The 23,561-nt window shown below is 37.4% G+C and overlaps 1 protein-coding gene across 1 annotated transcript in view; it reads right to left on the bottom strand.

Annotated features, from left to right (window-relative positions):
* Window positions 1-11,595: 11,595 nt before the first annotated feature.
* Window positions 11,596-23,561, bottom strand: part of LOC115599914 (coiled-coil domain-containing protein 171-like) — a 42,678-nt gene continuing 30,712 nt past the window's right edge. The window contains exon 4 of the mRNA XM_030467598.1: window positions 11,596-11,772. Coding sequence (XP_030323458.1) covers window positions 11,731-11,772 — 42 coding nt within the window. The 3' untranslated portion in view covers window positions 11,596-11,730. The remainder of the gene's footprint in view (window positions 11,773-23,561) is intronic.

A 23,561-nucleotide genomic window follows, 5' to 3' on the forward strand; every position in this document is an offset into this window, starting at 1 on the left:
GAAGGGACCAGAGGGAAAATCTTCTGAGGCAAGGCTGAGGAAGCTGGGGTTGGGTAGTCTGGAGAAGAGACTCCGGAGGCACCTTATCACTCCCTACAGATACCCATAGGGAAGTTGTCATCAGGTGGGGATCAGGCTCTTCTCCCAGGCAACCAGGGGTGGGACAAGAGGGCATGGCCTGAAGCTGCTCCAGGAACACTAGGAAGCACTTCCTTTAGGAAGTGGTGGAGTCACCATCCCTGGAGGTCTTTAAGGAGAGACTAGATGTAGCACTTAGTGCCATGGTCTGGCTGATGTGGTGGTGTTAAGCCATAGGCCGGACTGGATCTCAGAGGTCCCTTCCAGACGCAATGATTCTGTGATTCTTTCCTGCAGGGGGTGCTTAAGTCACAAAATTAGACAAAAGGGTACAGCCAGAAACAGATACATAATACACAAAAATTTCTGACTATGTGGCAGGAGATGCTGCAAGGCTTTTGGCTTTTCTAACAGCAGGACATTCTTTGGTGGAGGGATGGAATCCACCTGTCTAGAAGAGGCAAGGGAACCTCTGGCAGCAGGCTGTCCAACTTTGTGAGATGAGCTGATGTAACTGAATGACTTAGGAATGGTGTCTAAAATGGCAATTCTCATGCCATCGCATCCAACTGAGGAATAACTGGAGCAGTGGCATATTTTCCTTAGCTGCCTTCCAAAGTGAGAACCAGAACACCAGACTCTTCAAGGGTGTGTACAAGGCTGTGGTGACTCCTCTTGCACCCTCTGGGGAAATCCACATGCTGAGTTTCCTCTCTCTGAAATGCCTGTACACCAATGCACACAGCATGGGGAATAAACAGGAAGAACCAGAGGTCTGTGTGTGGTTGCAGGGCCATGATCTCATTACAATTACAGAGACATGGTGGGATAGCTTGCATGACTGGAATGCTGTCATGGATAGCTCTGTACTTTTTAGGAAAAGCAAGAGGGGGGGTGTGGAGCTGTTGTTTATGTGAGAGAGTAACTAGAATGTATTGAGCTCTGTCTAGGAGTGGATTAAGAGTCAAGAGCTTATGGATAAGAATTAAGGAGAATGCTAATATGAGCAGCACTGTTTTGGGTGTTTATTACAGGCCACCTGATCAGGTAATTTGGTGAGGCCATCTACAGACAGATGGAAGTAGCCTCAGGATCACAGGTCCTGGTTTTCATGGGGGAATTGACACACCCTGATATTTGCTGGAAAGGCAATGACCCAGGAAGTTTCTCACAGTGATAAATTCTTGACAGAGGTGGAGGAGAAGCCAGCAGAGAGGTATGCTGCTGGACCTTGTACTAACAAATAAAGAAGGACTGCTTGGGGCTGTGAATGACAGGGACAGTCTTAGTTGCAGTAACCATGAGGTAGTGGAGTTCAGGAACCTGCATGGAAGAAGCAGGGCAATAAGTAGAATTAAAGGATGCAGGAAAGCTAAGTATGGCTCCTTCAAATATCTAGTTGGAAGGAACCCTTGGGTTAGGGATCTAGAAGGTAGAGGGAGAAAAGAGAGATGGTTAATATTCAAGCACCACTTCCTCTGAGCAAAAGAGACAGAAGACTCAGATAGATGAGAAAGAAACTTCTGAAAAAAAACTCAAATGCAAGAAGGAAGTTTACAGAATGTGGAAAAATGCACTGGCCATCTGGTAAGAATATAGGAATTCTGTCACATTATGGAAAGCTGCAATGAGGAAGGCACATTTGGAATTAAATCTCAAAAGGGATATTGAGGACAATAGGAAGGGCTTCTTGAAGTACATCAGTAACAAAAGGAAGACTAGAGAAAATGTGAGCAAACGGCAGAATGAGATAGTCATGCTGAAAAGAGCAGCTACAGGGAAGGTGGAGCAACAGAATGTCTTCTTTGTTTCAGTCTTTACTGAAGCCCTCAGTAACACCAGACACTGGAGGTAAGAGAGAAAGTCTAGAGAAAGGAAGACTTTCGCTTGATGAAGGAGGACCAGGTTAGAGATCGTTTAGGCAAACCAGATACAGAAAAATCCATAGGCCCCATGAGGATGCACTTATAAGTACTAAATTTTGAAAGGTCAAGGGGAACAGAATAGGTGCTTTAGGGATGGAAAAACATCAGCCTCACACCAGTGTTCAAGAAGGAGGACCCAGCAACCTACTGTCACAGTCAGACTCACCTTCATTTCTGGAAAAGTGGTGCAACAACTCAGTCTTTATGTCAGCTCTAAGCATATGGAGGAAAGGAAGTTTATCAGGAGCAGTCAACACAGATTTTCCCAAGGGAAAGTCATGCTTGGCCAATCTGACAGCCTCCTACAATGGCACAACTGTCTGGACAGAAGCACAACTCCATTAAGGTTTTGACACCTTAATGTGTCCTATAATACTCCCATAGGTAAGCTTAGGACGTGTAGATCAGTTGAGTAGACAGTGAGGTGGATTGAGAACTGGCTGAATGGCAGAGCTCAGAGGGCTGTGATCATCAGCAGAGCCCAGTAGGAGGCTGTAGCTAGTGATGCTTCCCAGAGGCCAGCACTGGGTCCAGTCTTGTTCAACATATTCATCAATGAATGGGACACGAAGGGACAGAGTGCATCCTGAGCAAGTTCATTGATGACACAGAACTGGGCAGGGTGGCTGACACACCACATGGCTGTGCTGCCACTCAGTGTGAGCTGGATGGGTTGGAGAGCTGGACAGAGAGGAACCTGGTGAAGCTCCACATGCAGAGTCCTGCACCTAGGGAGGAATAACTCCATGCAGGACAAGTTAGGGATGATCTTCTAGAAAGCAGCTCTGTGGAGAAGGAGCTGGTGGGTACCTGGTGGACAAGTTAAGCATGAGCCAGCAGTGTGCCCTTGTGGCCAAGAAAGCCAGTGACATCCTGTGGTGCATGAGAAAGAGTTTGGCAAGCAGGTGGAGGGAGGTCACCCTCTCTCTCTACTCTGCCCTAGTGAGGCCACAGCTGGAGTCCTGTGTCCACTTCTGGACTCCCCTGTTCAAGAAAGACAAGGGACTACTGGAGAAAGTGTAACAGGGGACTGCAAACATGATTAGGGAGCTGGAGCATCTCTCCTAGAAGAGGAAAGGCTGAGAGACTGTTTAGGTCTGTTTAGCCTGGAGAAGACTGAGAGGAAATCTTATAAATTATTATAAACATCAAAAGGGCAAGTGTCAGGAGGATAGCACCAGAATCCTTTTTAGTGGTGCCCAGTGACAGGATGAGTGGCAATGGGCATGAATGGGAACTCAGAAGGCCATCTGAATAGGAGGAAAATCTTCCTTACTTTGAGGGATGGCAGAGCACTGAAAGGGACTGCCCAGAGACTTTGTGGAGTCTCCTCTGGAGATTGTCTGCATCCACCTGGACATTAGACTGTGCTCCTTCCTTAGCAGTTCCCCCTTCTGTATTGCTCCGTGCTCTTTGCAGCACAGTTGTGAGTTTCTAGAAGCCAGAGGAATTTGGGGTTTTTTTGTCCTTTAACAAGTGACAGACAGAAGAAATAAGTTCCCACAGGGTAATTCTACATGCCCTGCCTGCTGATCTGTACTGCTCTCCATACTATACAAGCTCAGAATAGGTCTTGCAAGAAAACACAGATCCACAGACTTCACCAGTAGTTCCTACTGTGAAGTAGTTAATTTGGTTCTAAACACTTTCATGCTATTTTAGACACAAGGAAGCTAAATATATATAATTAAATATATAATGAAATCAAGGCTTGTATTTAAACATGCTGCTGCTTCTGAGTTCTGACTATTATACCTTCCTACAGAAACTCTTTGTGATTTACCACTCACATAAGATTTAAACACTTAGTTATTCCCTTGGCAGGACAAATGTGATGTCCCAATGTCACTCGATAGTATAAGAACCAGCAAGGTCACAAAATGCATCAAAATTTCCTCATAAGCAAGGTCCACTGGTTGACAGCAACTTTAAAAATTATATTTGCTTGCAAAAAAAAAAAAAAAAAAAAAAAAAAAAAAAAAAAAAAAAAGTTGTAACTCATAAGCATTTGCAAACTCATTTTCAAGACATACAATTCTAATGACTTCCAGAAAGCACCTTGCAGTCATGAGAAGGATCCTGGAAAACACAGAGCCCAGATACGTAACTAAGCCCTGTGGGACTGCACAAACAGTAAGCAGATTACTTCAGCCAAAATAAGAAATTATATGGCATCTGTCCATACATGGTGAGTTATTTTGGAATAGTTATTTTGCCATGCAAAAGAACAATATGGAATATACTCGACCCATCATGTTCATGAGCTCTTGCAAGCTGACCAGTATTTACTGCTTACTGTATTCCCCTTTTTTGTTTGAGTCCACAGTTTCACATATCTTCCACATCTCACTTGCCAAGCCAGAATCTATTTTCTCTTTGGGGTTTTAGACTATCATGGAGACTTAATGTGAAGAACTACCCAAAGAAGTAACATGAAGTTATTTTTTCCAAACTTGGACAAAGGCAAGATGAAAAACCCTTGTTAAGTCCTTGGTAAGACACACTTTTAGCTATTAGAAGGTGCTTCAGCTTTCTGCAGTTGGCTTTGTCTGAGCTCATATATGAGGAAAAAAAAAACAAACTAGTTCACATTTCCTCTTAATGTATAATGAAAATTGCCACCATTCAGACAGCACAGGATCCCTACTTGCACACTATTTTTCTATAGCAGCATGATATGTCAGTGTATACTTTGCTGAAGAGAACTTTCTGTCAACAGTCAGTGTTTCATTGGCATTAACGTGCAGTAAAAGACAACGAAGCATGACTCAATTAAACCACAAAATATTGCATTTAAATAACATTAACCCCTGACATTTTAAAAGAGCTATGCAGGATTTTAGCTGCATGACTCTCGTTAAGGTCAGTGCTTTAATGTATACAGCTTTCCACACCAAATGTCTGACATAAACTTGTACCAGTAAGCCAATTGAGAATGAAGCCTGAAACCAGCATTTATCTTCTACTGCAAACATATTGCTACTAAGATTTCTCCCATGCTGTTTATGGGAACAAATTTTATTAACCTTCACATAGCACAGGGATAGGAAAGCATTTTAGTTAATTTGTAATTCCCTTGCGCTTTTTTTTTTTTTATAAACTACCTTATGAACTGAGGATCAGAAAATTATTTTAAAACAATTTTTGTTCAGTAAAAATCTCAAAAGCCATCCAAACATTACAGGATGGAGTACAGCTCTGAGCCTCTCTCCATGTGTGCCAGCACAATCCAATACTATAGACAGATCTTATAAAGTCATCATGGGCTGGCAAATCAACACTGAAAGTTACTGAAACCCTTGCTTGATTCATACAAAAATTGCCACTATTTAGACAGGCACTGCTATGAACATGTGTTAGACTTTTATATCTAGCAGTATTTTCCCTGTAAAGGGTAAATGGTGTATGCTTTACTTAACAGACCACTGTTCACAAGCACACAGACTGTGATGTTTGTTGCCGGGGCTTTCAGGACCACAGCACTCCCATGAACTGCACCATTCAAGCATCCGTGAGTGCAACATTTACTGGGGCTCCTATCTGGGCTTAGCTGTGCACCACACCAAAAGGAATGCAAATATGTTTATGTATTTATTAAATACGGTTGCCACTGTTGGTTTTGTTTTGAAAACCACATTGCAGTGGGAGATCGAGAAATTTTTTACCGTGAAAAAGAAAGGATAATTACACAACAACACTTGCAATATTTATGCTTAGAAGTAAATCCAGTGTCCTTCATTATTTAATTACTGAGGTTCACTGAATTAGTCAAAACATAATCCAACAACTTCTGAAGCTTTAATCAGGCACAGGAGAGCTGTGAGAAGGCAATCTAATATCAGTAATGGTTATTAGTACTATTAGTTTATAAAGAGACAGGAACTATGGTTAAGTACAAGCTGCAAACAAAGAAGATCTCCCTACCTCCTTCCATTCTCTGGAAACATTTTAGTTTTCAGACATTTCCTTGTATTTTTGTCTCTGTACAACTTTTGTCATCAGTCACTGGACACTAGAAATAGCAAAGATTCAGTTTCACATGCACTACTGAATGACTGTTTCTTAAATTTAAAAACTTTTTTTTTTTTAACATTAGCATCAAATTACAATACACAAAATTGCATAAACAGAATAAAATCCTTACAAGATGCTCCCCATGACAGTGGTGAGATCCACGTAACCATGATAAGAGCATGTCACCTTCCATTTTCCATGGATATTGAAAGACAATTTGCAGAGACTTAACTGAAAGCCAAATCTGTATCTGTAAAGTTGGAAGTCAAAGTAGAGGTACAGGATGTACCACAGAATGTAATTATACCAAACACTGTACATACATGGGTTAAATAATTTAGTTTTAATTATGTTAAGATCACTGTAGATTTCTCTATTTTAGTTGAATATTCAGCAAAGAGGAAAGTAGACAAATACTTTCCAAATAAACAGTGAGGTACATTTTTAGGCAATACAGAGTGCACGATGTGAAACTGACTGTCCAAAGTATCAGATTGTGAAGATCAAAGTGAAAACAAGTTAGACACAGTACAGTAATTTCACACTGGGCAAGGTGGAAGTTGACAAGATAGGAAAGAACGTTCTAAAAGAACATTCATTTTGTGAATTTGGATTTCAAGGCAAATCAACAAAAAGGACAGCGAAAGAAACACTGACTGGTGATCATCACCAGGAATGGAAAAAAAGTGCTCTTCACATCATGATTTACTCCAGGCTGTGATACTGCTACAGGCCTCTTAGCTTTCATTCACAATAGAATAATCAAACTACAACAAAAAAATTCTATTAAAGCAATTTTTATTTCAAAAGAAAGTTTAGACATTTTTAGGAGCTAAAAAATATACCACTGAATATGCAGATTTATATAAAATATACAGCCTTGTAAAACCTTTTAAGTATGACAGCAGTATGATCAGATACTCTTGTTGGTGATCAAACGACCAAACTGACCTGATGGACAAACAGGTTACATAAAATATTGCCTTTCAGTTAATCCAGGACTTCAGCAGTGTCTGGGAAGTTTGGGAGCCCTTTACACAGTAAAATGGGCCACTGCTGAGTAATGAAATATGGTCTAGATACAGGAAGAGTAAATCAGTTTCAAAATAGTCTGAACCAGTGGACTGAAGGGGTTATGATCAGTGGCACGAAGTCCACCTGGAGGATAGACACTGTGGTGTACCCCAGGGGTCAGTGCTGGGGCCAATACTGTTTGTAACTTCATTAATAACCCAGACAATGGGACCCAGTGCACACCCCACAAGTCAGCTGACGATACCAGGCAAGAAGTGGCTGATATAAGAGATGGCTCGATGCCATCCAGGGGAACATTGACAGGCCAGAGAAGTGGGCTGACAGCAACTTCACAAACTTAAAAAAAAACAAAAAAAACCTCTGTATCTGGTGCAGAATAACCCTGTGTACCAGAACAGGCTGGAGGCCCAAGACTTACTGGGGCCCAACTGGCTGTGGAGTAGCTTCGCCAAAAATTCCCTATAGGCTCCATATTGCTCTTGCAGCATATCAGACCAACAGCCTCTTTGGGCATCATCAGGAAGAGAGCTGCCAGCAGACCAAGGGACACAATCCTTACCCTGTACTCAACCAGTGATGCTGTACCTGGAGTAATAGTTCCAGTCCCAACCTCCCTAGTGCAAGAGGGACATGGACATACTGGACAAGAGGCCACAAAGAAGACTGATAAAATGACTGGAGCATCTGTCACACTAGGAGAAGCTGAGACCACTGTGAGTGTTCTTAACCTGTAGAAGAAAAGGCTCAGGGATATCTTGCCGACGTGTATAGATACCTGCAAGGTAAAGTAGATAGTGACAAACTATTCTCTGTAGCATCCAGTAATGGAACAAGAGGCAATGGACACAAACAGAAACGTGAAATTCCACTTCAGCATAGTAAAAAACACCTTTACTTTGAGGGTGACTGAGCACTGGAACAGGCTGTCCAGAGAGACTCTATCCCTGCAGATATTCTAAGCCAGCAGGACACGACACCCAGCAACCTGTTGTAGCTGTGTTCTGAGCAGGGGCACTGGACAACATGATCTCTAGAGGTGCTTTCAACTTCAGCTGCCCTGGATTAACTTGGAAAAGGCATCCCAGGTCTTTTCCAGCAAAGGAAGAGACACTCATAATTATATATGAAACTTCACTGGCAATAAAACTTATGCTGAATTTGCAAATATGTGTTAGAGACAGGGGTACAGCCAATTAGTACAGCCTTTCTGTACTACTGGTGTAGTAGTAACTGCTTGTTACATGTGGAATGATAATACATTCATCCCAATAACCAAACTCTTTGCTGAGTAGTTTACCACCATGTGTGCACACAGGCACACACAAAATTTGTACTAAGAGGTATAAAATTTCTTACTACAGGAAAAAAATCATATATTTCAGTCTCTTGTCAGAGCTAAATTGCTTGGTGGGAAAGTATTGAGACCCATTAGAAGGCAGACCTGTAACCTGTAATTTGCTGTGTCACATTCCAAAAATGTGGAGATTATACTAGCCCCACCTAAGACGGGTTTTCTTCCATGAAAACTTTTTGCTTGTTCTCATGGAGCAGTGCTGATGATGAAGCTAGGTTTATCCGAGTGAAAGCCATCCTCTTGAAATCCCAGGCCCAACCGTGAAAAGCTCTGAAATTAAGTATTAAGGTCTCAAGCTCTGCAAATTTCAAACCAGTACAGAGATACCAGATGGTGTAAAGCAGCCAGGATGCTCTTGGCAGCAACTGTTACTAAACTGTGTTGCCACATTCTAAACAAGCAAGCTTTTTACTGTGTCCCCAAAAAGGGAAAGAAATACTTTGGTGGGATCATTTGTAAACTACTAGCAAGGGATCTTGACAGCTGGATTTCTTCTGTTCATTTGGAATTTATCATAAACTTCAATTTATCAGATGCTTGGAAAAGCAGCACAGATCCAGTTTACTACTCACCAGCTTCTTCACAATATGAGAAAAAAAAGCTTTCCCTTACAAATGGGACATCTGACATCCAAACAAAAGATATTTCAAAGTCTCTTCACAGTGTATGGGTTTAACAAAAGTAGTCTGTAACTTGCAGTTAGTCAATATTTAAACAGAGTAAATGAGGTAGAAGTCATCCTTTCAATGAAATCATCCAAGCCAATTCTTGTGAGAAATGATAGCTCACTAGATTATTCCTATTAACTACACTCAGTTTGTCATTGCTATGGCCCCTGTGAAATCACATGAACCTACGCTTGGAGCAGTAACTGGAGTAAACAGAGATCAGTCCTAGTCTCAATACAGGAAAGAAAGAAAAACAGATTTTAGAAAGAAATCCTTCTTCTTTCTCTACATGCAGAATACCACATATATTGGCAATGATGGGAAAGGGACAAACAACTTGCAAATTTTTTTCAGTAGTTTGAGGTCATGTAGGAAAGAATAGGCACTTTCTGACACTACAGAATTTACAGAATGTTTAAAAAATAAAGCGCATACATCTTTCTATACGTATTAGAGAGAAAATTCCTGGCAAAATATGTTCTTTCACTCTTCATACAAACGTAATAGATCTTTGACATTATATTTGGGAAAGCAGGATACTTGCAGTGCCTTTATCAGGAGCAGTCACTGTCAGAAACCAGGGAAGTCAAGACTTTTGGAGGGAAATGAATATTCTTTCTTCAGTGTTAAAAACTAAATAAATCATTGTAAAGACAAGGAGTGGTCTTCATCTACCAGCCAACTCTTTGATATGACAGTTTTGTAGAATTAATTTTTGGTTTTGTATAGCTCTGTAATTAGCCACACCATGGCTGTGAGCAATGGACTTGAACAATTAGGGCAACACCTGAAAACCCACAGGTATCTTTGATTAAAGTTCTTCTGTTGTAAATTTGGGATTTTACCTTTTCTGGTACCTGAAAACCCAGGTATTTGAAAGACTCTGGTCATTGTAAATGATGCATTTCCTATGCAAATATTGTTTTCCATCCAAAACAGAATATCAGCAGTAGTTGGGAGGCTTTAAAGTCAAATCCTGCATCTGACATACTAGAAGAAATTACAAATTCCATAACACACAATATTATTTTTCTAATGTATCACTGGCCCATAATGAGAAGCAATCTATTATATAGATTTTGCATTCAATCTTTTTGTCAAAAACTACATAGCACATCAAAAGTTAATAGCACTGGGGAGTTTAGTGATTAATACGAAAACAAATGGTATATTAGAAATTTTCTTTTGTTCTCCATTCACAATGATGAAACTGCTAGGATTTAACCTTTAAGGGTTAAAGAGTCTAATCAATGTCAACGTCTGATCTTCTGAAGGCGATAAAGAACAGTCTGTCTAGCGATACCCAACAGAACATCACTTTGTCAAGCCACAAAGCGCCCAAAAGCTTGTCAAGTAAGTTACCAGAAACCTCTTTGTGGTTAGAACTCAGCTCCTTCCTGCTTGACCTATTATTTGATATTTGACCACTTGGTTGCAAGACACTTGCTCTTTCCAGCTGAAATGTCACTGGGGCATCTTGTCAGCTCCCCGACATCTCGGCCTGACATACAATTTTACTTTTGTGTGCTACAAGGCAGAAAATGCAGGGCAATGGCCTTGCTTTAAATTCTGTCAGCATCAAAGATGGGCGTCACTCTTGGGTCCTACCAACAACAACAAAAAAGGAGTCTATCTGAAGGTCAAAACAGCCATTACTTTAAACTCTTTCGGCTTAACTAAATATAATACCTGCAACACCCATTTGGGAACTGTCCTTATAAAGTACATAAACATATCATCAAAAATTCTCCCTGCACAATTGTACTTCTTTCTTATGAAATGCAGACTTGATAAAAGGGTGAGTTTTCAGCGCCTGCAGGGACCAGATTCAGCAGTTAACTTAACTTGTTCAAATAGGCAAGTGGTATCATGTAGCTTTACAAGGAGCAACCTGACCTTCTCACATTGACCAGCAGTGACATTATTGTGCAGGAAGAGAAGCAGTCACATCATTTCTGTTTTGCACAACCTGCTTAAAGTTTGCAACTAAATGCTTGTCTTCAGTTGAGCTGACAAGAGAAAAGAGGGGGCTCAGTGAACCATGGCAGGGCTGCCATGAAATGACAGGAATCATTGGCATACATTTCAAATAGCTCTCTCAATCCTATTAAAGTATTGCAGTCCTGCTTTAAAATAGACAAGTATGAAACAACTTTGATAGATAGAGACTAAAATGGCTTATTGATTTTTTTTTAAGACTGAGGAAAATTACCCAAAATGTGTCATTCTTTAACATTTAAAAATATACTACATAAAAAATGAACAACTGCAATAAATAAAAGTTTAAAAATAACTATTTCAGTATGCAAAGAATGAGAAGTGCAGAAACGTGAACATATGAATGCACATTTTCCCAAAAAATAAAATTAATGTAAAAAAATACATACGCTTAACTGTAATTCAAAAGTAGCAACAAAATTGTACTTTAATTGCATCATTTTACATTAATGCAATTTTTTCCTTCTAAAAGATTACTGATACAAAATATCTGAAAATCCATTTTCCATTGTTCTTTTGGGACTGGATGTGACATTCAGGCTGAAGGAATAGACTGAAGACTGAGAACTGGTTCTATTGTGCATAAAACTGTAGGATGTGTCAGGTTCAGCTTATAATGCCAAAAAATCTGGGCTACAACTCTGGTCAGGCTGGATTCCTAGCTTGAATCTGTGGTGATGTTTGAACTTCCTCCTGATTCCTGGAGAAAAATAAAAATAAAAAACAAATTAAATTAGAATCTATATCCACTGTTAAACAAGAAACAAATTAATTATGCCTTTCACAAAGGTATGTCTATGATTCATTTGCAACTGTTCTCTCCTTGTTTCAAATACTTATTTAAAACACATGGTACCTGAGTAATGAACTTAAGCAGGAACAAAGGGCATTAACTAGAATATTCTGCACCAGTAAATTTTAGGAAAAAATAGCCCACTATATTTGAAGTGCCACACATACTTACAGAAAGCTTTTTTTTTAATCATTTCTAGGGTGTATTTTTTTTTAATCACGTTGACAAACTTATTCTAAAGTCTTCCTGTCACTGTTACTATGAAAAATATTACATACTAACACTGGAAATTAATTTACTTTGAAATATGATTTCCCATCAATTGAAATCAAACACTTAATACTCTTTAAATGTTAGAATGGTAGAAGCCAGAGAATACACACTGAATGCATGTTGATAGAGAATATGATTCATATTTCAATGAGTCAAACAGTTATAAAGTTTAGACCAGTTAAAACTCAACGTGAAATAACTTCTAGCACCAAAACATTGCAAATCCTACTTAGAAAGATTATGGATATTATATCAGCATTAATAAAGATACTCTGTATTCCCTAAAACAGCTATAATAATAAAAAAAATTAATAAAACACAATAGGTACCATTTTTCTGTCTGCTACAAAGGTATTTGCAATGCACTATACAGCTGTGTAAATAATCCATTATTTAATCAGGTCATCAAATACAAGAAAACTTCACATTCAAAGCATAATTATGGAAAAGACAAAAATAGGATACTGAGAGACTTTTGTGGCATATTCAAGGTTTTAAACACTCTCTCTTTGGCATTAAAGGAAGAGCATAAATACAGAGGTAAACACACACACACACAGTAGCAGAACTGCATTTATACAGAAACACAGATTCCAATACACATGCTCATAGGTATCCAGAGAGAGGCAGAAGGGTCTGTGTATATTAATATTTCTACAAATCCAGACTCAATCATATGTATAATGGCACAGTCATGACAGATTCCCCTTTCCTCCATTGCTGGAAAAAAATCAATGGTTGCCTCTAACATCTACTTCAGCTGTTCCCTTTGATACAGACTCTTTCCAGTCTTGGATTCACCACAAACCCCACTGCAGTCACTGGGAAGAGCTAGGTTATATTAGACCTTCATTAAGAACCCATACAGTAGCATATCTGGATGAATGTTTTGAGTAAATAGTTAAAATGAGGTAGTGCCTTGAGTTTTCATACACTATGGTGGTGAAGAGGATGAGATAACCAAGAGAACTGGCAAGTATGATCTGTAACACTCTAGTTTTTCACTTCTTCTGTGCTCGATGCTATGCAGTACAGGAACCACTAAAAACGCAAAGCACAAACCAGATCTACTGCATTTGTATCAGCACACCTGAAATCAGATCAGGCACCCATCTATTACACCAATTAACAGTCTTTTATTTACTGTACACACTAATCAGCTAACCACATAGCCAAAATTCTACCTACATGAGTCATTCATTAAAAATTCTATGACAATTACAATTTTTATGACAATGATGAAATATGCAAATAACTTCTAATATTCTAAAAACACATCTGTGTGTAAAAAAATTTAAATCAATAAGGTATAAGCTAGAAACAGGTTTCACTTTGGATAAGAAATATTTAAGATAAATGTAAACATATTGGTTTGCAGGGCTTCCAACATCTTAATTACCACAATGAATAAAAATCACATCCTACAATTACACCCTCATACTACTGTTCTTCCATATATAGTGCAGGGTTTTTTTTAAGAACATGGCATCAAGATCCCAGTAAGGAGATAAGAAATCAGATTTCCTTTGAGAGTTGCAAAAAAATGTATGAAACTTAATGATTGGCAGCAAGTCAATAGACTATGTTACAGTAAAAGCTGCACTGTTGGGGGAAAAAAAGCTCCTTTTTAGTTATCCAGATCCTGTGATGTACTTACAAAGAACCGAATACTATTCATTTAATAGAAGGGAGATAGGATCTAATAGCAATGTGATTGATGTAAAAAAAAATCTTGCTTGTTACTTGTAAGGATTGTTTTAATCCATTATCATTATACATACTCAATAAGAAAATAGGATTATACAGTTTAGAAGAAAAAAAGAGTAAGAACTGTAACACTATTCATTGTTTGAATACCAACCTGTACACACACTGTATAAAGGCAGTTAAAATTCACCAAGAGACCTCTTTTAACATTGTTGTATTTAGACACCTTTCTAAAACATGTATTAAACTGATGAACTTGAATGACTGTGATATGATAATATATCATATAAATATACATTTAGGTAATTTTTAAAAGAGGAATTATGTATCTTAAATAAGGTATCTGTTCAGGTAAATCTTCAGCATAGCACTTTTATTTACCCAATAACCTGTAAATGACTCCATCTAAACTGTTACACTTCATCAGGTAAATAGATATTTAGGGCACAGTATGTCTAGCCAAAATATGCCTTTGAAGTATTTATGTAATATAGTAATTGGCTGTGTCCTATGGTCATTTTTTGAAGTTTGATAGTCAACTTCATAAAACATGTTTTCCGAAAGAAAAATATATGAAAGGTTCTGTATTATGGAGAATTGTTTTTTAAACTATAGTTAACTTGAGCAATTTTTTTAGTATTAAACATGGCAAAATATTTCTGAAACAATAATTCTCTACACCTTTTCTTCTGCAGCTAGGCTATGATTACATTCAGGATCTAGTTTAGAGGCTATCTTATGACACATGACCTGTTTTAACAAAGTTAAAACTCATTTGCAATGGTTTGCTTTATTATGTGTTGTACTGTGAGGAATATAAACATATTTATTGCAAGGTCAGCCTATATAAAAGCATTGTGTTGTAATCAAAGACACCCCATTTGGTTTTAGATTTCACTACCTGTGGAATAACATGCAAAGTTAGAATTAGAACACTGTGCCTGTGTTATGACAATGGTGCAAAATACTACCTAAATAAATTCACTCTTAGAAATATATTGTTTATCTTCAATTGAAGGAGTAAAACCTATAACCTATAACTGTGGCTGAAGCCACAAATCAGTCAGAATTGTTTCAGTCTTCAAAGTCTATACAAAGATAGTTTTACTGGACAATTATTTTCACCATAAAACCATAGTACAATTTTTCAATAAAGAGAAAGATGCACATTTTCACATCATTCACAGCCTCCTCCTCTCTTTCCAAAACTGAGTGTCCTTGTGACAGACAATGCCAATGGATTCCCAATATGCTGCTTGTTCTTTCTTTCACTGTCAAGAGTAGCTTAAGACAGCTCCAAGAGCTGTTTCTCTCTCAGTAAAATAAATAAAACATCAAACTGATGAAAATGCCAGAAATTATTGCTTAAAAAGGTGCTGCTAGTAGTTGTCAGTGCAATCAAGTGATAGTTAGCAAACTTTTTTGAAGCAGGTATGCATGCTGGCCAAAACTGGAAAGTTTGCTTCCCATGTCAATGATTTTGCAATTCTGTATTCTGAGGCAGTAGGGCTAAATTGGTGCTCTGACACAAGGTAGGAAAACAGTAACATTCGGTATAAATTTTAATTGTCAGCGCTCCTGCCTGGATTCTGCGAACAATTTGCGATCAGAGAATAATTCAATGGGCTGCCAACTCATTACATATTGAGTCAGAAAGGTAGACACACAACACACTTTGGGTGCTGCTAGCCAACAATACTAGTGGCTTTTTTCATTATCAAAGAATTCCCTCTTCCACTTTCAGAAGTTTTTAAAGAAACGCATGCGCCTGAAAATAAGGGGTTTTTCCTGCTTTTCTAATGCATTTAATGCAGTCAGTGAAATCACACTCTAGAGACTCAGTTAAAAGCAATTAAGAGAAAACTTTCATAATATTCTAGGGGTTTTTTTCTTAAAAGAAAATCGTGTTGTATTCAAACATATTTAAACCTGGTATGTCTAAAGAATGCTTCAAATTGAATGGATTATCACATCAGATAGAATACCTTACTTTCAAGATTTTGTTGGCTTAAAGACAAATGGTGGTTTTGCATTGCTAATTTTGGTACTTTCTAAAAATTCTGGCCAAAATCCACCATACAGCCTATATAGTTAGTTTCTCTTCCAGATGCTTCATTGGAATGAAGCATCTCCAATTTTCAGGTCAAATTCTCTGCACTGCATTACTAACAAAAAACCCCAAACAAACAAACAAATAAAAAAGCATAAGGCAAACTACGCAGTACACTGGTTTCATGGTGGAATGGTCTTACTAAATTGTTGTGACACATCTCCATGTTTTGCATCAGTGTGTAAGATTGATGCTACCTGTAAACGATGTTCCTCTTGTTTCCAAGAAACCCCTTCCTGTTATGGGAGTTTTCCCACATCTTTTCATTGCCATTTCTCTGCCCCATGTTTCCCCCTCAGCTCTTCACTTCTTTCTAGCAAGAAGGGGAGAGGGGGACTGCAACTGGAGACTAAAATACTCATGGGACCATGCTGAGGCACAAACAGCTCGTTGATAAGTCCTCCCCATTTAGTCTTTTCTTCTGCTGGTGCTAGTGGGTAAGGAGTCACTGTCCAACTAGTTAAAGTGTCAAACTTCATATACTCTTGAGAAATTTATTCAGTCATCAGCTGAATTCCTAGACAGTGTGACCATCTGACGTAAGCCTTCAAAGTTCCGTCTGAGTTGCATGTATAGTGCCGCTCTAGCATAAAAAGGAAAAAAAGTGTATTTACATTCATTTTGCCAAACATTAGCATCTTCTGTCCAATCATTTGAATGCAGAAATGCTAGGAGAAAACAGCTTAGAGAACAAGGGTTGACACATACAGTGTGAAATCTTAAGGTGCTTGAATGCAATGAGGGAGAAAGTGAGACAGAACCACATTTCATCTCCTTAACTGTGCTATAGTCCACATGAACTTTGTGACAGGTCTCTGTCTCTCAGCCACACTTCACTAGGTTCTGCTGACATTCAGCTGTCAGACAGCAACCCTTTACCATGCCCCTAACATGCTCTACAGCTTCACCCAATTAACTCGCTTTCACTTGACATTGCAGCAAAAAGCTTCATAATAGGTGGTCAAGGTGCATGGTGTCTGCTTGCCCTCTAACTGCTCACGCACAGCAAAATGCTTAGCTACCTTCCTTTTTGTCTGCTTGCTCTGCACTGATTCAACTACAGTTTAGGCACTCTGCTACTAAACAGGACAAGGACAGCAGACCTTTGCCAGTGGTGCATGAAGCTATCTTTTACAAGATAGCTAATTTTAATGAAGAGTTCTAGAGCTAATAATTGTAAACATTTTGGGGGGAAAAAAAAGAAAAGAAAAGAAAGAAAAAGAAAAGAAAAAGAAAAAGAAAAGAAAAGAAAAAGAAAAAGAAAAAGAAAAAGAAAAAGAAAAAGAAAAAGAAAAAGAAAAAGAAAAAGAAAAAGAAAAAGAAAAAGAAAAAGAAAAAGAAAAAGAAAAAGAAAAAGAAAAAGAAAAAGAAAAAGAAAAAGAAAAAGAAAAAGGAAAAGAAAAAGAAAAGGAAAAGGAAAAGAAAAAGGAAAAGGAAAAGGAAAAGGAAAAGGAAAAGGAAAAGGAAAAGGAAAAGGAAAAGGAAAAGGAAAAGGAAAAGGAAAAGGAAAGGAAAGAAAAAGGAAAAGGAAAAGGAAAAGAAAAAGAAAAAAGAAAAAGAAAAAGAAAAAGAAAAAGAAAAAGAAAAAGAAAAAGAAAAAGAAAAAGAAGAAAAAGAAAAAGAAAAAGAAAAAGAAAAAGGAAAAGGAAAAGGAAAAGGAAAAGGAAAAGGAAAGGAAAGGAAAAGGAAAAGGAAAAGGAAAAGGAAAGGAAAGGAAAAGGAAAAAGGAAAGGAAAGGAAAAGGAAAAGGAAAAGGAAAAGGAAAAGAAAAAGAAAAAGGAAAAGGAAAAGGAAAAGGAAAAGAAAAAGAAAAAGAAAAAGAAAAAGAAAAAGAAAAAGAAAAAGAAAAAGAAAAAGAAAAAGAAAAGAAAAAGAAAAAGAAAAGAAAAAGAAAAAGAAAAAGAAAAAGAAAAAGAAAAAGAAAAAGAAAAAGAAAAAGAAAAAGAAAAAGAAAAAGAAAAAGAAAAAGAAAAAGAAAAAGAAAAAGAAAAAGAAAAAGAGAAAGGAAAAGGAAAGGAAAAGAAAAAGAAAAAGAAAAAGGAAAAGGAAAAGGAAAAGGAAAAGGAAAAGAAACTGCATTGATTCAGCAAAATATTTCAGTGGCTTTATAATTAATAAAGATATACTGTATCAGCAATATGGATACATGGGAGAAAGACAAAAAGTAATTGTTTTGAATAATAACGTTTAACAACATAAAGGAGAAAAGTCAAGGAACAATGGAAGTGTGTTTTTGATTGAGCTTTTTTGCATTAAAAAATCTTTGGGCATTCAATAGATGAACTTTTTCTAAGTATTTCTGCCAAATAAGCAATATTTTTGAGGAACAGTATTCAGAAATACAAATCTATGTAGCTAACAACACAAACAAGTATTAAAATGGAAATCAACACTTCATGATTCTCCTGATAGCTTAAAAACAAAAAACCCTTTAAATGAACAGAAAGTTATTTGGGTCCACTTGGTTGTGAGAATATAATCTGGTGTTGTCCACAAAGAGTGAGAAGGAATATACTGGTCTCTTTAATTCATAACCTTTAGCATTCCCTAAAAAAAAGCAGTTTGAAGTTAGGTCTTAGGAGTCAACAGAATTGGGTTCATAAAGTTGAAGCCAGACATGGTTCTTGAAACCTATCTGTACCTATTTGAAAAAGAGACTGAATGTAATCTTATCCAAAATGCAGACAAACACTTGCATGCTGAGGAAGAACATCTAGATTTGCATTATGCTATGGGCAAATCTAAATCTCAGTTCACCTAAATAACTGTATTAAACTGAGTGGCCTCTTAAAAAGGTTCTACAATAATAGAGAAAAAAATGACTGATTTATACCGCATGCTTAGAAGTGAACTACTAATACTGACAACTACATTTTCTTAAAATGAATGTTTCCTATTACAATCATCAATTCATTAGAAGGACAAATGGTTCCACCCTCTTAGCACTGGCCAATGCAGTTCTGGATTGTCCATTGAAGATGTGTAGCTTGCCACCTCCCATCCAAAATCCCGATAAGGAAGAACTTCATGCCATTCCCTCATAAACTAGCACAGAGAAAGACCCACTGGAGAAGAGGTACATCCAGCTCCCCGTAGGTTTGGGATAGCTTTGATACTTCTGTTATCTTATCCAAACTGTAAAGTAAAACATAGTTGAAGTAACTTTAGGAGGGAAATCAGTCCTCCTGCAACTTGCATGCAATATCCGAAACAGTCTAAATTCCCTAGAGTTCAAAAGGGTAATTTTACAACCCTAAGTAATGCTCAGGGGAAATGGTTGGCTTTCCAGCAGTATTGCTTATAAAATAACAGTTGATATCTGAATTGCCTAAAAAAAGTATTTAAGACTCATTTTCAGTTGATGTCTAACTTGTAGGTCTTTTGTAAATCCAACACTAACTGGGCAAGGAATCAAGCTTATCAGTTATAAACAACTTGAGTGTGGGTGAGCTAGGTTTACTGTCTCTATTGGTTTTGGCTGAATTTATATATACGGTTATACTTCTGAACAAAATTAAATACAATAAACCTAGTAATTACTTCAAGAGAATTTTTATACTTATTAGATCCCAAACCTTAATCAGCCTCTGAGAACTGAACTTAGCTCAAGTACTACATCATCACTTTCTGTGAGGCTGAAAATGCAGTTTGAGCTAGTCAGCTGGGCAAATGGAACTACTATTTCTTTTATATCAATCATATTTTATGTGAATCAACATTTTAAAAAATGCTAATGGAATTTCATCCTTTCATATATAGATGCCAAATGCCTGTTATGAAAGCACAGATTAGTTAAATTTTTTAAAAGTTTAAAAAAAAAAACACAGAACCCAACTTTATTACATGTAATACGATAAGCTTTCATCATGGCATGTGAAAATTTTATCAGAAAAGTCATGAAGAACATATAAGTTCTTCACAGAATACTTGGAGAGAGGTTTCTTAAATTTTTTTGTTAAACAAGAAAGTTGTAAGACAACTGAAAAATTGTTTTACACAGGAATGTTTCAGGTTTACCTTGTATATTCCAGAATTATACCTTTAATTTTTTTTCTCAGATGTTCTGATTACACTATATTCTTCTGAGAAGTGTAGCAAACTTCAGTGATTTATTAAATGAAACTAAAAATTCCTAAAACAGTAGGATGTTTAGACACAGTAAAAGAAAAATGTGTGACTTTAAATGTCAGAAAGCTTTGCAAAGTCCTGGTTAAGTTGTAACATGCTCAGGCTTCCAAAAGAGTGACTGGAACCTTTGAAAGAAACTTGATGTCACAGCCAGTCTGAAAGCATTAACAATTCTCCAACCAGAACTGTTAAACCACTACACAAGCTGAACCTTTTGTGATCAAATGAGGTCCTTGATCCACTATAAAACCTGAAAATTTAGTGAATTATTTCACAGTTGTGGCTCTGGCCTTCAATGTCTTTCTCTGTCAAAGTGCCCGCAACACCTAGAAAGGCCAAAAGGCTTTCAAAATATTGGTGAACACACAAATTTAAGAGAGAAAGTTACTCCAATGTCAACCTTACAGTGAATTTACTGAGTCAACTATGATTCTGTGGGCCAATATCAGTTGGGGGCCAGATCCAAAGGTGTGATCCCTTAAATAAATATGACTTTGAAGACTGTAAAAAGATCCCATCTTACACCATCTGAAAAGGATGAATTGAATCATTCCATCATCATAAGGTCATTTTGCTTTCCTAATATCACATGTAGCAGGAAAACTCTGCTGGTGATTAAGCACACTGCATTTTAGAAGTCCCCTGCCTTCCAATGAAAAAATTGATAGCTTAACCAATTGATAGCTTAACAAAAAGAGGGTCCTCCCTTTCTAAAAAGGTGGCATTTCTGAAACAAGTCAACAAAAATACAAATTCTTCTAAAAAGGGAAAGGAAAACACATTTGTTTCTAGATCCCTTTAACCGAACCATTACGCAAAATGAAGAACACAAAATTATTTTAACAAGCAAGATCATAATAACAATAACATCCATTTAGATGACATTTAAGCTCTTTATACTGTGCATTCACTTAAGATTTAACAAATATATTTAAGTGATAGCTTTTCCAGCAGGCCAGACTGCTTCAGGGAGGATAGAAGAGGTCCTTATTATGATCAGCTGGAAAAATTATGCCTTCAATATAAAGTGGGTTAAGAATTAAGAATTAATAAAGAAATAAATACATGTCTGGTAAATACTAAGCAATGTAAGTTAAATACACAAAACCCAATCAAAACGAACATTAAGATGTAACTTGCTGATGCCTTTAAGTCATGTCAACATTACTGGAATAAAATTATGAGTTAAGAGCAGTATTATTCTTCATATGCCAAATCTGAATTATTTTTTTTTTTATATCTGACTTATTAGGAAGCCATACTACCTCACATATTTCAAAAGATTTTTTTTTTCTTCATTTCTTACATTGACTTTTACGCTTAAAATACAAAGTGCAAGCAACCAGGCAGTGGAAGTAGGTAAACACATGTATTTCTACAAAACCACATATCTCTACTGAAAAAATGTCACAGAAAGGAACGCAAAGGTTTGTTCTTTTTTTTTCCTGCTTGAAAAGGATGTGAGAGATTATAGGAGAAAGCGCAGAAAAAAAGCATGAACAACTCAACATAAAACCAATCTGATTTTACGAATTCCAGAAAGGTACAAAGTTAAGGAGACTGCCATGGTTTACAGCTACCCTTCTTTATCGCTCTCATTATCTGCCTTTTGCCTGTTGAGGATCCAGTCTCCCTCTGCTTGGACTAGTGAGGTAAGGTCTGACAGCTGAGAAATCCACTGTGAGATGAGGGTGGAGATGATACCCAGGCTTGTGCTCCCATGACCTGCCAGCCAGCCAGCAAGCACACCAGAAGCAGAGACTAAGAGCACCAGAGATGGCCTCCTGTGGAAGAAAGTTTGCCCACTAGCTGGCTCAGAATCCTCTCCTGGTGAGGCATCAATCATCTCCCTGCCATCCAGGAGGAAACATAAACCTGAAAACATGAGGTTTTGTACATCTTTTGAGAGGAATACTTACTTTCCCATTATTTCAAATGCAATTTTGTTTAAACAGATTATCTAGGTCCAATCCAGACAAATGTTGGCACAATTTTTTTTTTATTTTTTTTTTAACTGGTGCATGTAGCTTTATACCTGCTACATTATAAGTGGGGCCATGCTGCACATACATGAATTTCTAAGGCTGGCTGGCTTAGAAAGAGTCAAACTCCTGGAAAAACTGCCCTGTGTCTTATTCTCTTGAATTCTTTCCTTGCAAACTGGGGAGTGATCTATTGGTACAAAGTAAGGAAGAAGCACCACAAATTAAAACAAAAATCCTTCCACCTGTCATCCTGATGAACTGAACTGCACCTCACAGGTTAAATCTACACATCTTACACTGTTTATCAAAGCTAATGTCTGATGATCAGCACTGAATTTTCTCTTTGTAAACCACAATTTACATACTTAGCTTAAAAAACAAATCCAAAGAGATGTCAAAATAAGGAAAAAATTACTCCCAGCAGTATACCTAAATTTAAAATGCACTAAATTTAAAATGACAACAAAATACCAGGAAGGTGTGAATCTGAATCTGGGTTGCATGGATTCATTTGCCATTGAAGTATTTGAGCTAGACTCATTCAGGCACAGCTATGCTTTAATCCCCTCCAAAAACTTCTCAGCAAATTCATAGTCTCAGAACAAACAGACATTCCCTTTATGTTCAACCCCCAGTTTAGCAGGGAATAATAGAAGCTTCCCAGCTCTCTTTCTTACAATAACTTCTTCAAAAGGGAAGAGGAAGCACCTTCTGGCCTGAGTAAAAGTCCTTGAGTTTGGAAAGAAGTGAATTTGTCTGCCTTTGTAGAGAATACTCCTTTTCTTCTATAAAGGCAGTAATATTGTGTTCTTGGCTCTGTTCTTTTGTGAAACTTTTTCCCAGGGTTAAATGTCCTGGTCTATAATATCCAGTTCTCAAATAACAGCCTGTCTAGCACGCCCAATACTTTTGTTTCCACTGCAATGTTAGCAGTCCATGTAACCATATACAAAAATTTCTTTTAATTTGATGTGCTGAAATGTTATTTACAGAGGTGTGGGAAGAAGGCAAAAGCAAGAGGAGTATGTAGAAAACAGGAAGCAAACACTGGCATCTGGTGAATAAAATTCACTGTATATTACCAATAAACCACATTTTGAAAGACCAGTGCAGACACCTAATAAGAAACTGGCATCACATGGCTGTCTCCCAATTCACAGCTGCCCTCCACAGCAACCAGGGCCTTTCTGAAACATTTGATTTCAGGAAACCCCATAAACCATTTTGCAAAGCAAATAAAAGCCCAGGTTGTTCCAGTATACATAATTCGAAAACAGAACAAAATGCAGCATAGGCATTCCCTTCCTTTTTCTTCCCTAATCTGATGCAGGCAGAGAATGAAAGCATGATGATTTTCTACAAGGCAAAGCTGAACCTATACTTTAGATTTGCATCTATCAAAATCATTAGTTTCTCTAAATCAATTTCAGTTTAGCTGCTCCAGGAGATACAATTCTTGCACTGGCCTGAGCATTTAGGACAAGAGATTAATA

Source organism: Calypte anna, chromosome Z, assembly GCF_003957555.1.
Source record: "Calypte anna isolate BGI_N300 chromosome Z, bCalAnn1_v1.p, whole genome shotgun sequence".
NCBI classification, from domain to species: Eukaryota; Metazoa; Chordata; class Aves; order Apodiformes; family Trochilidae; genus Calypte; species Calypte anna.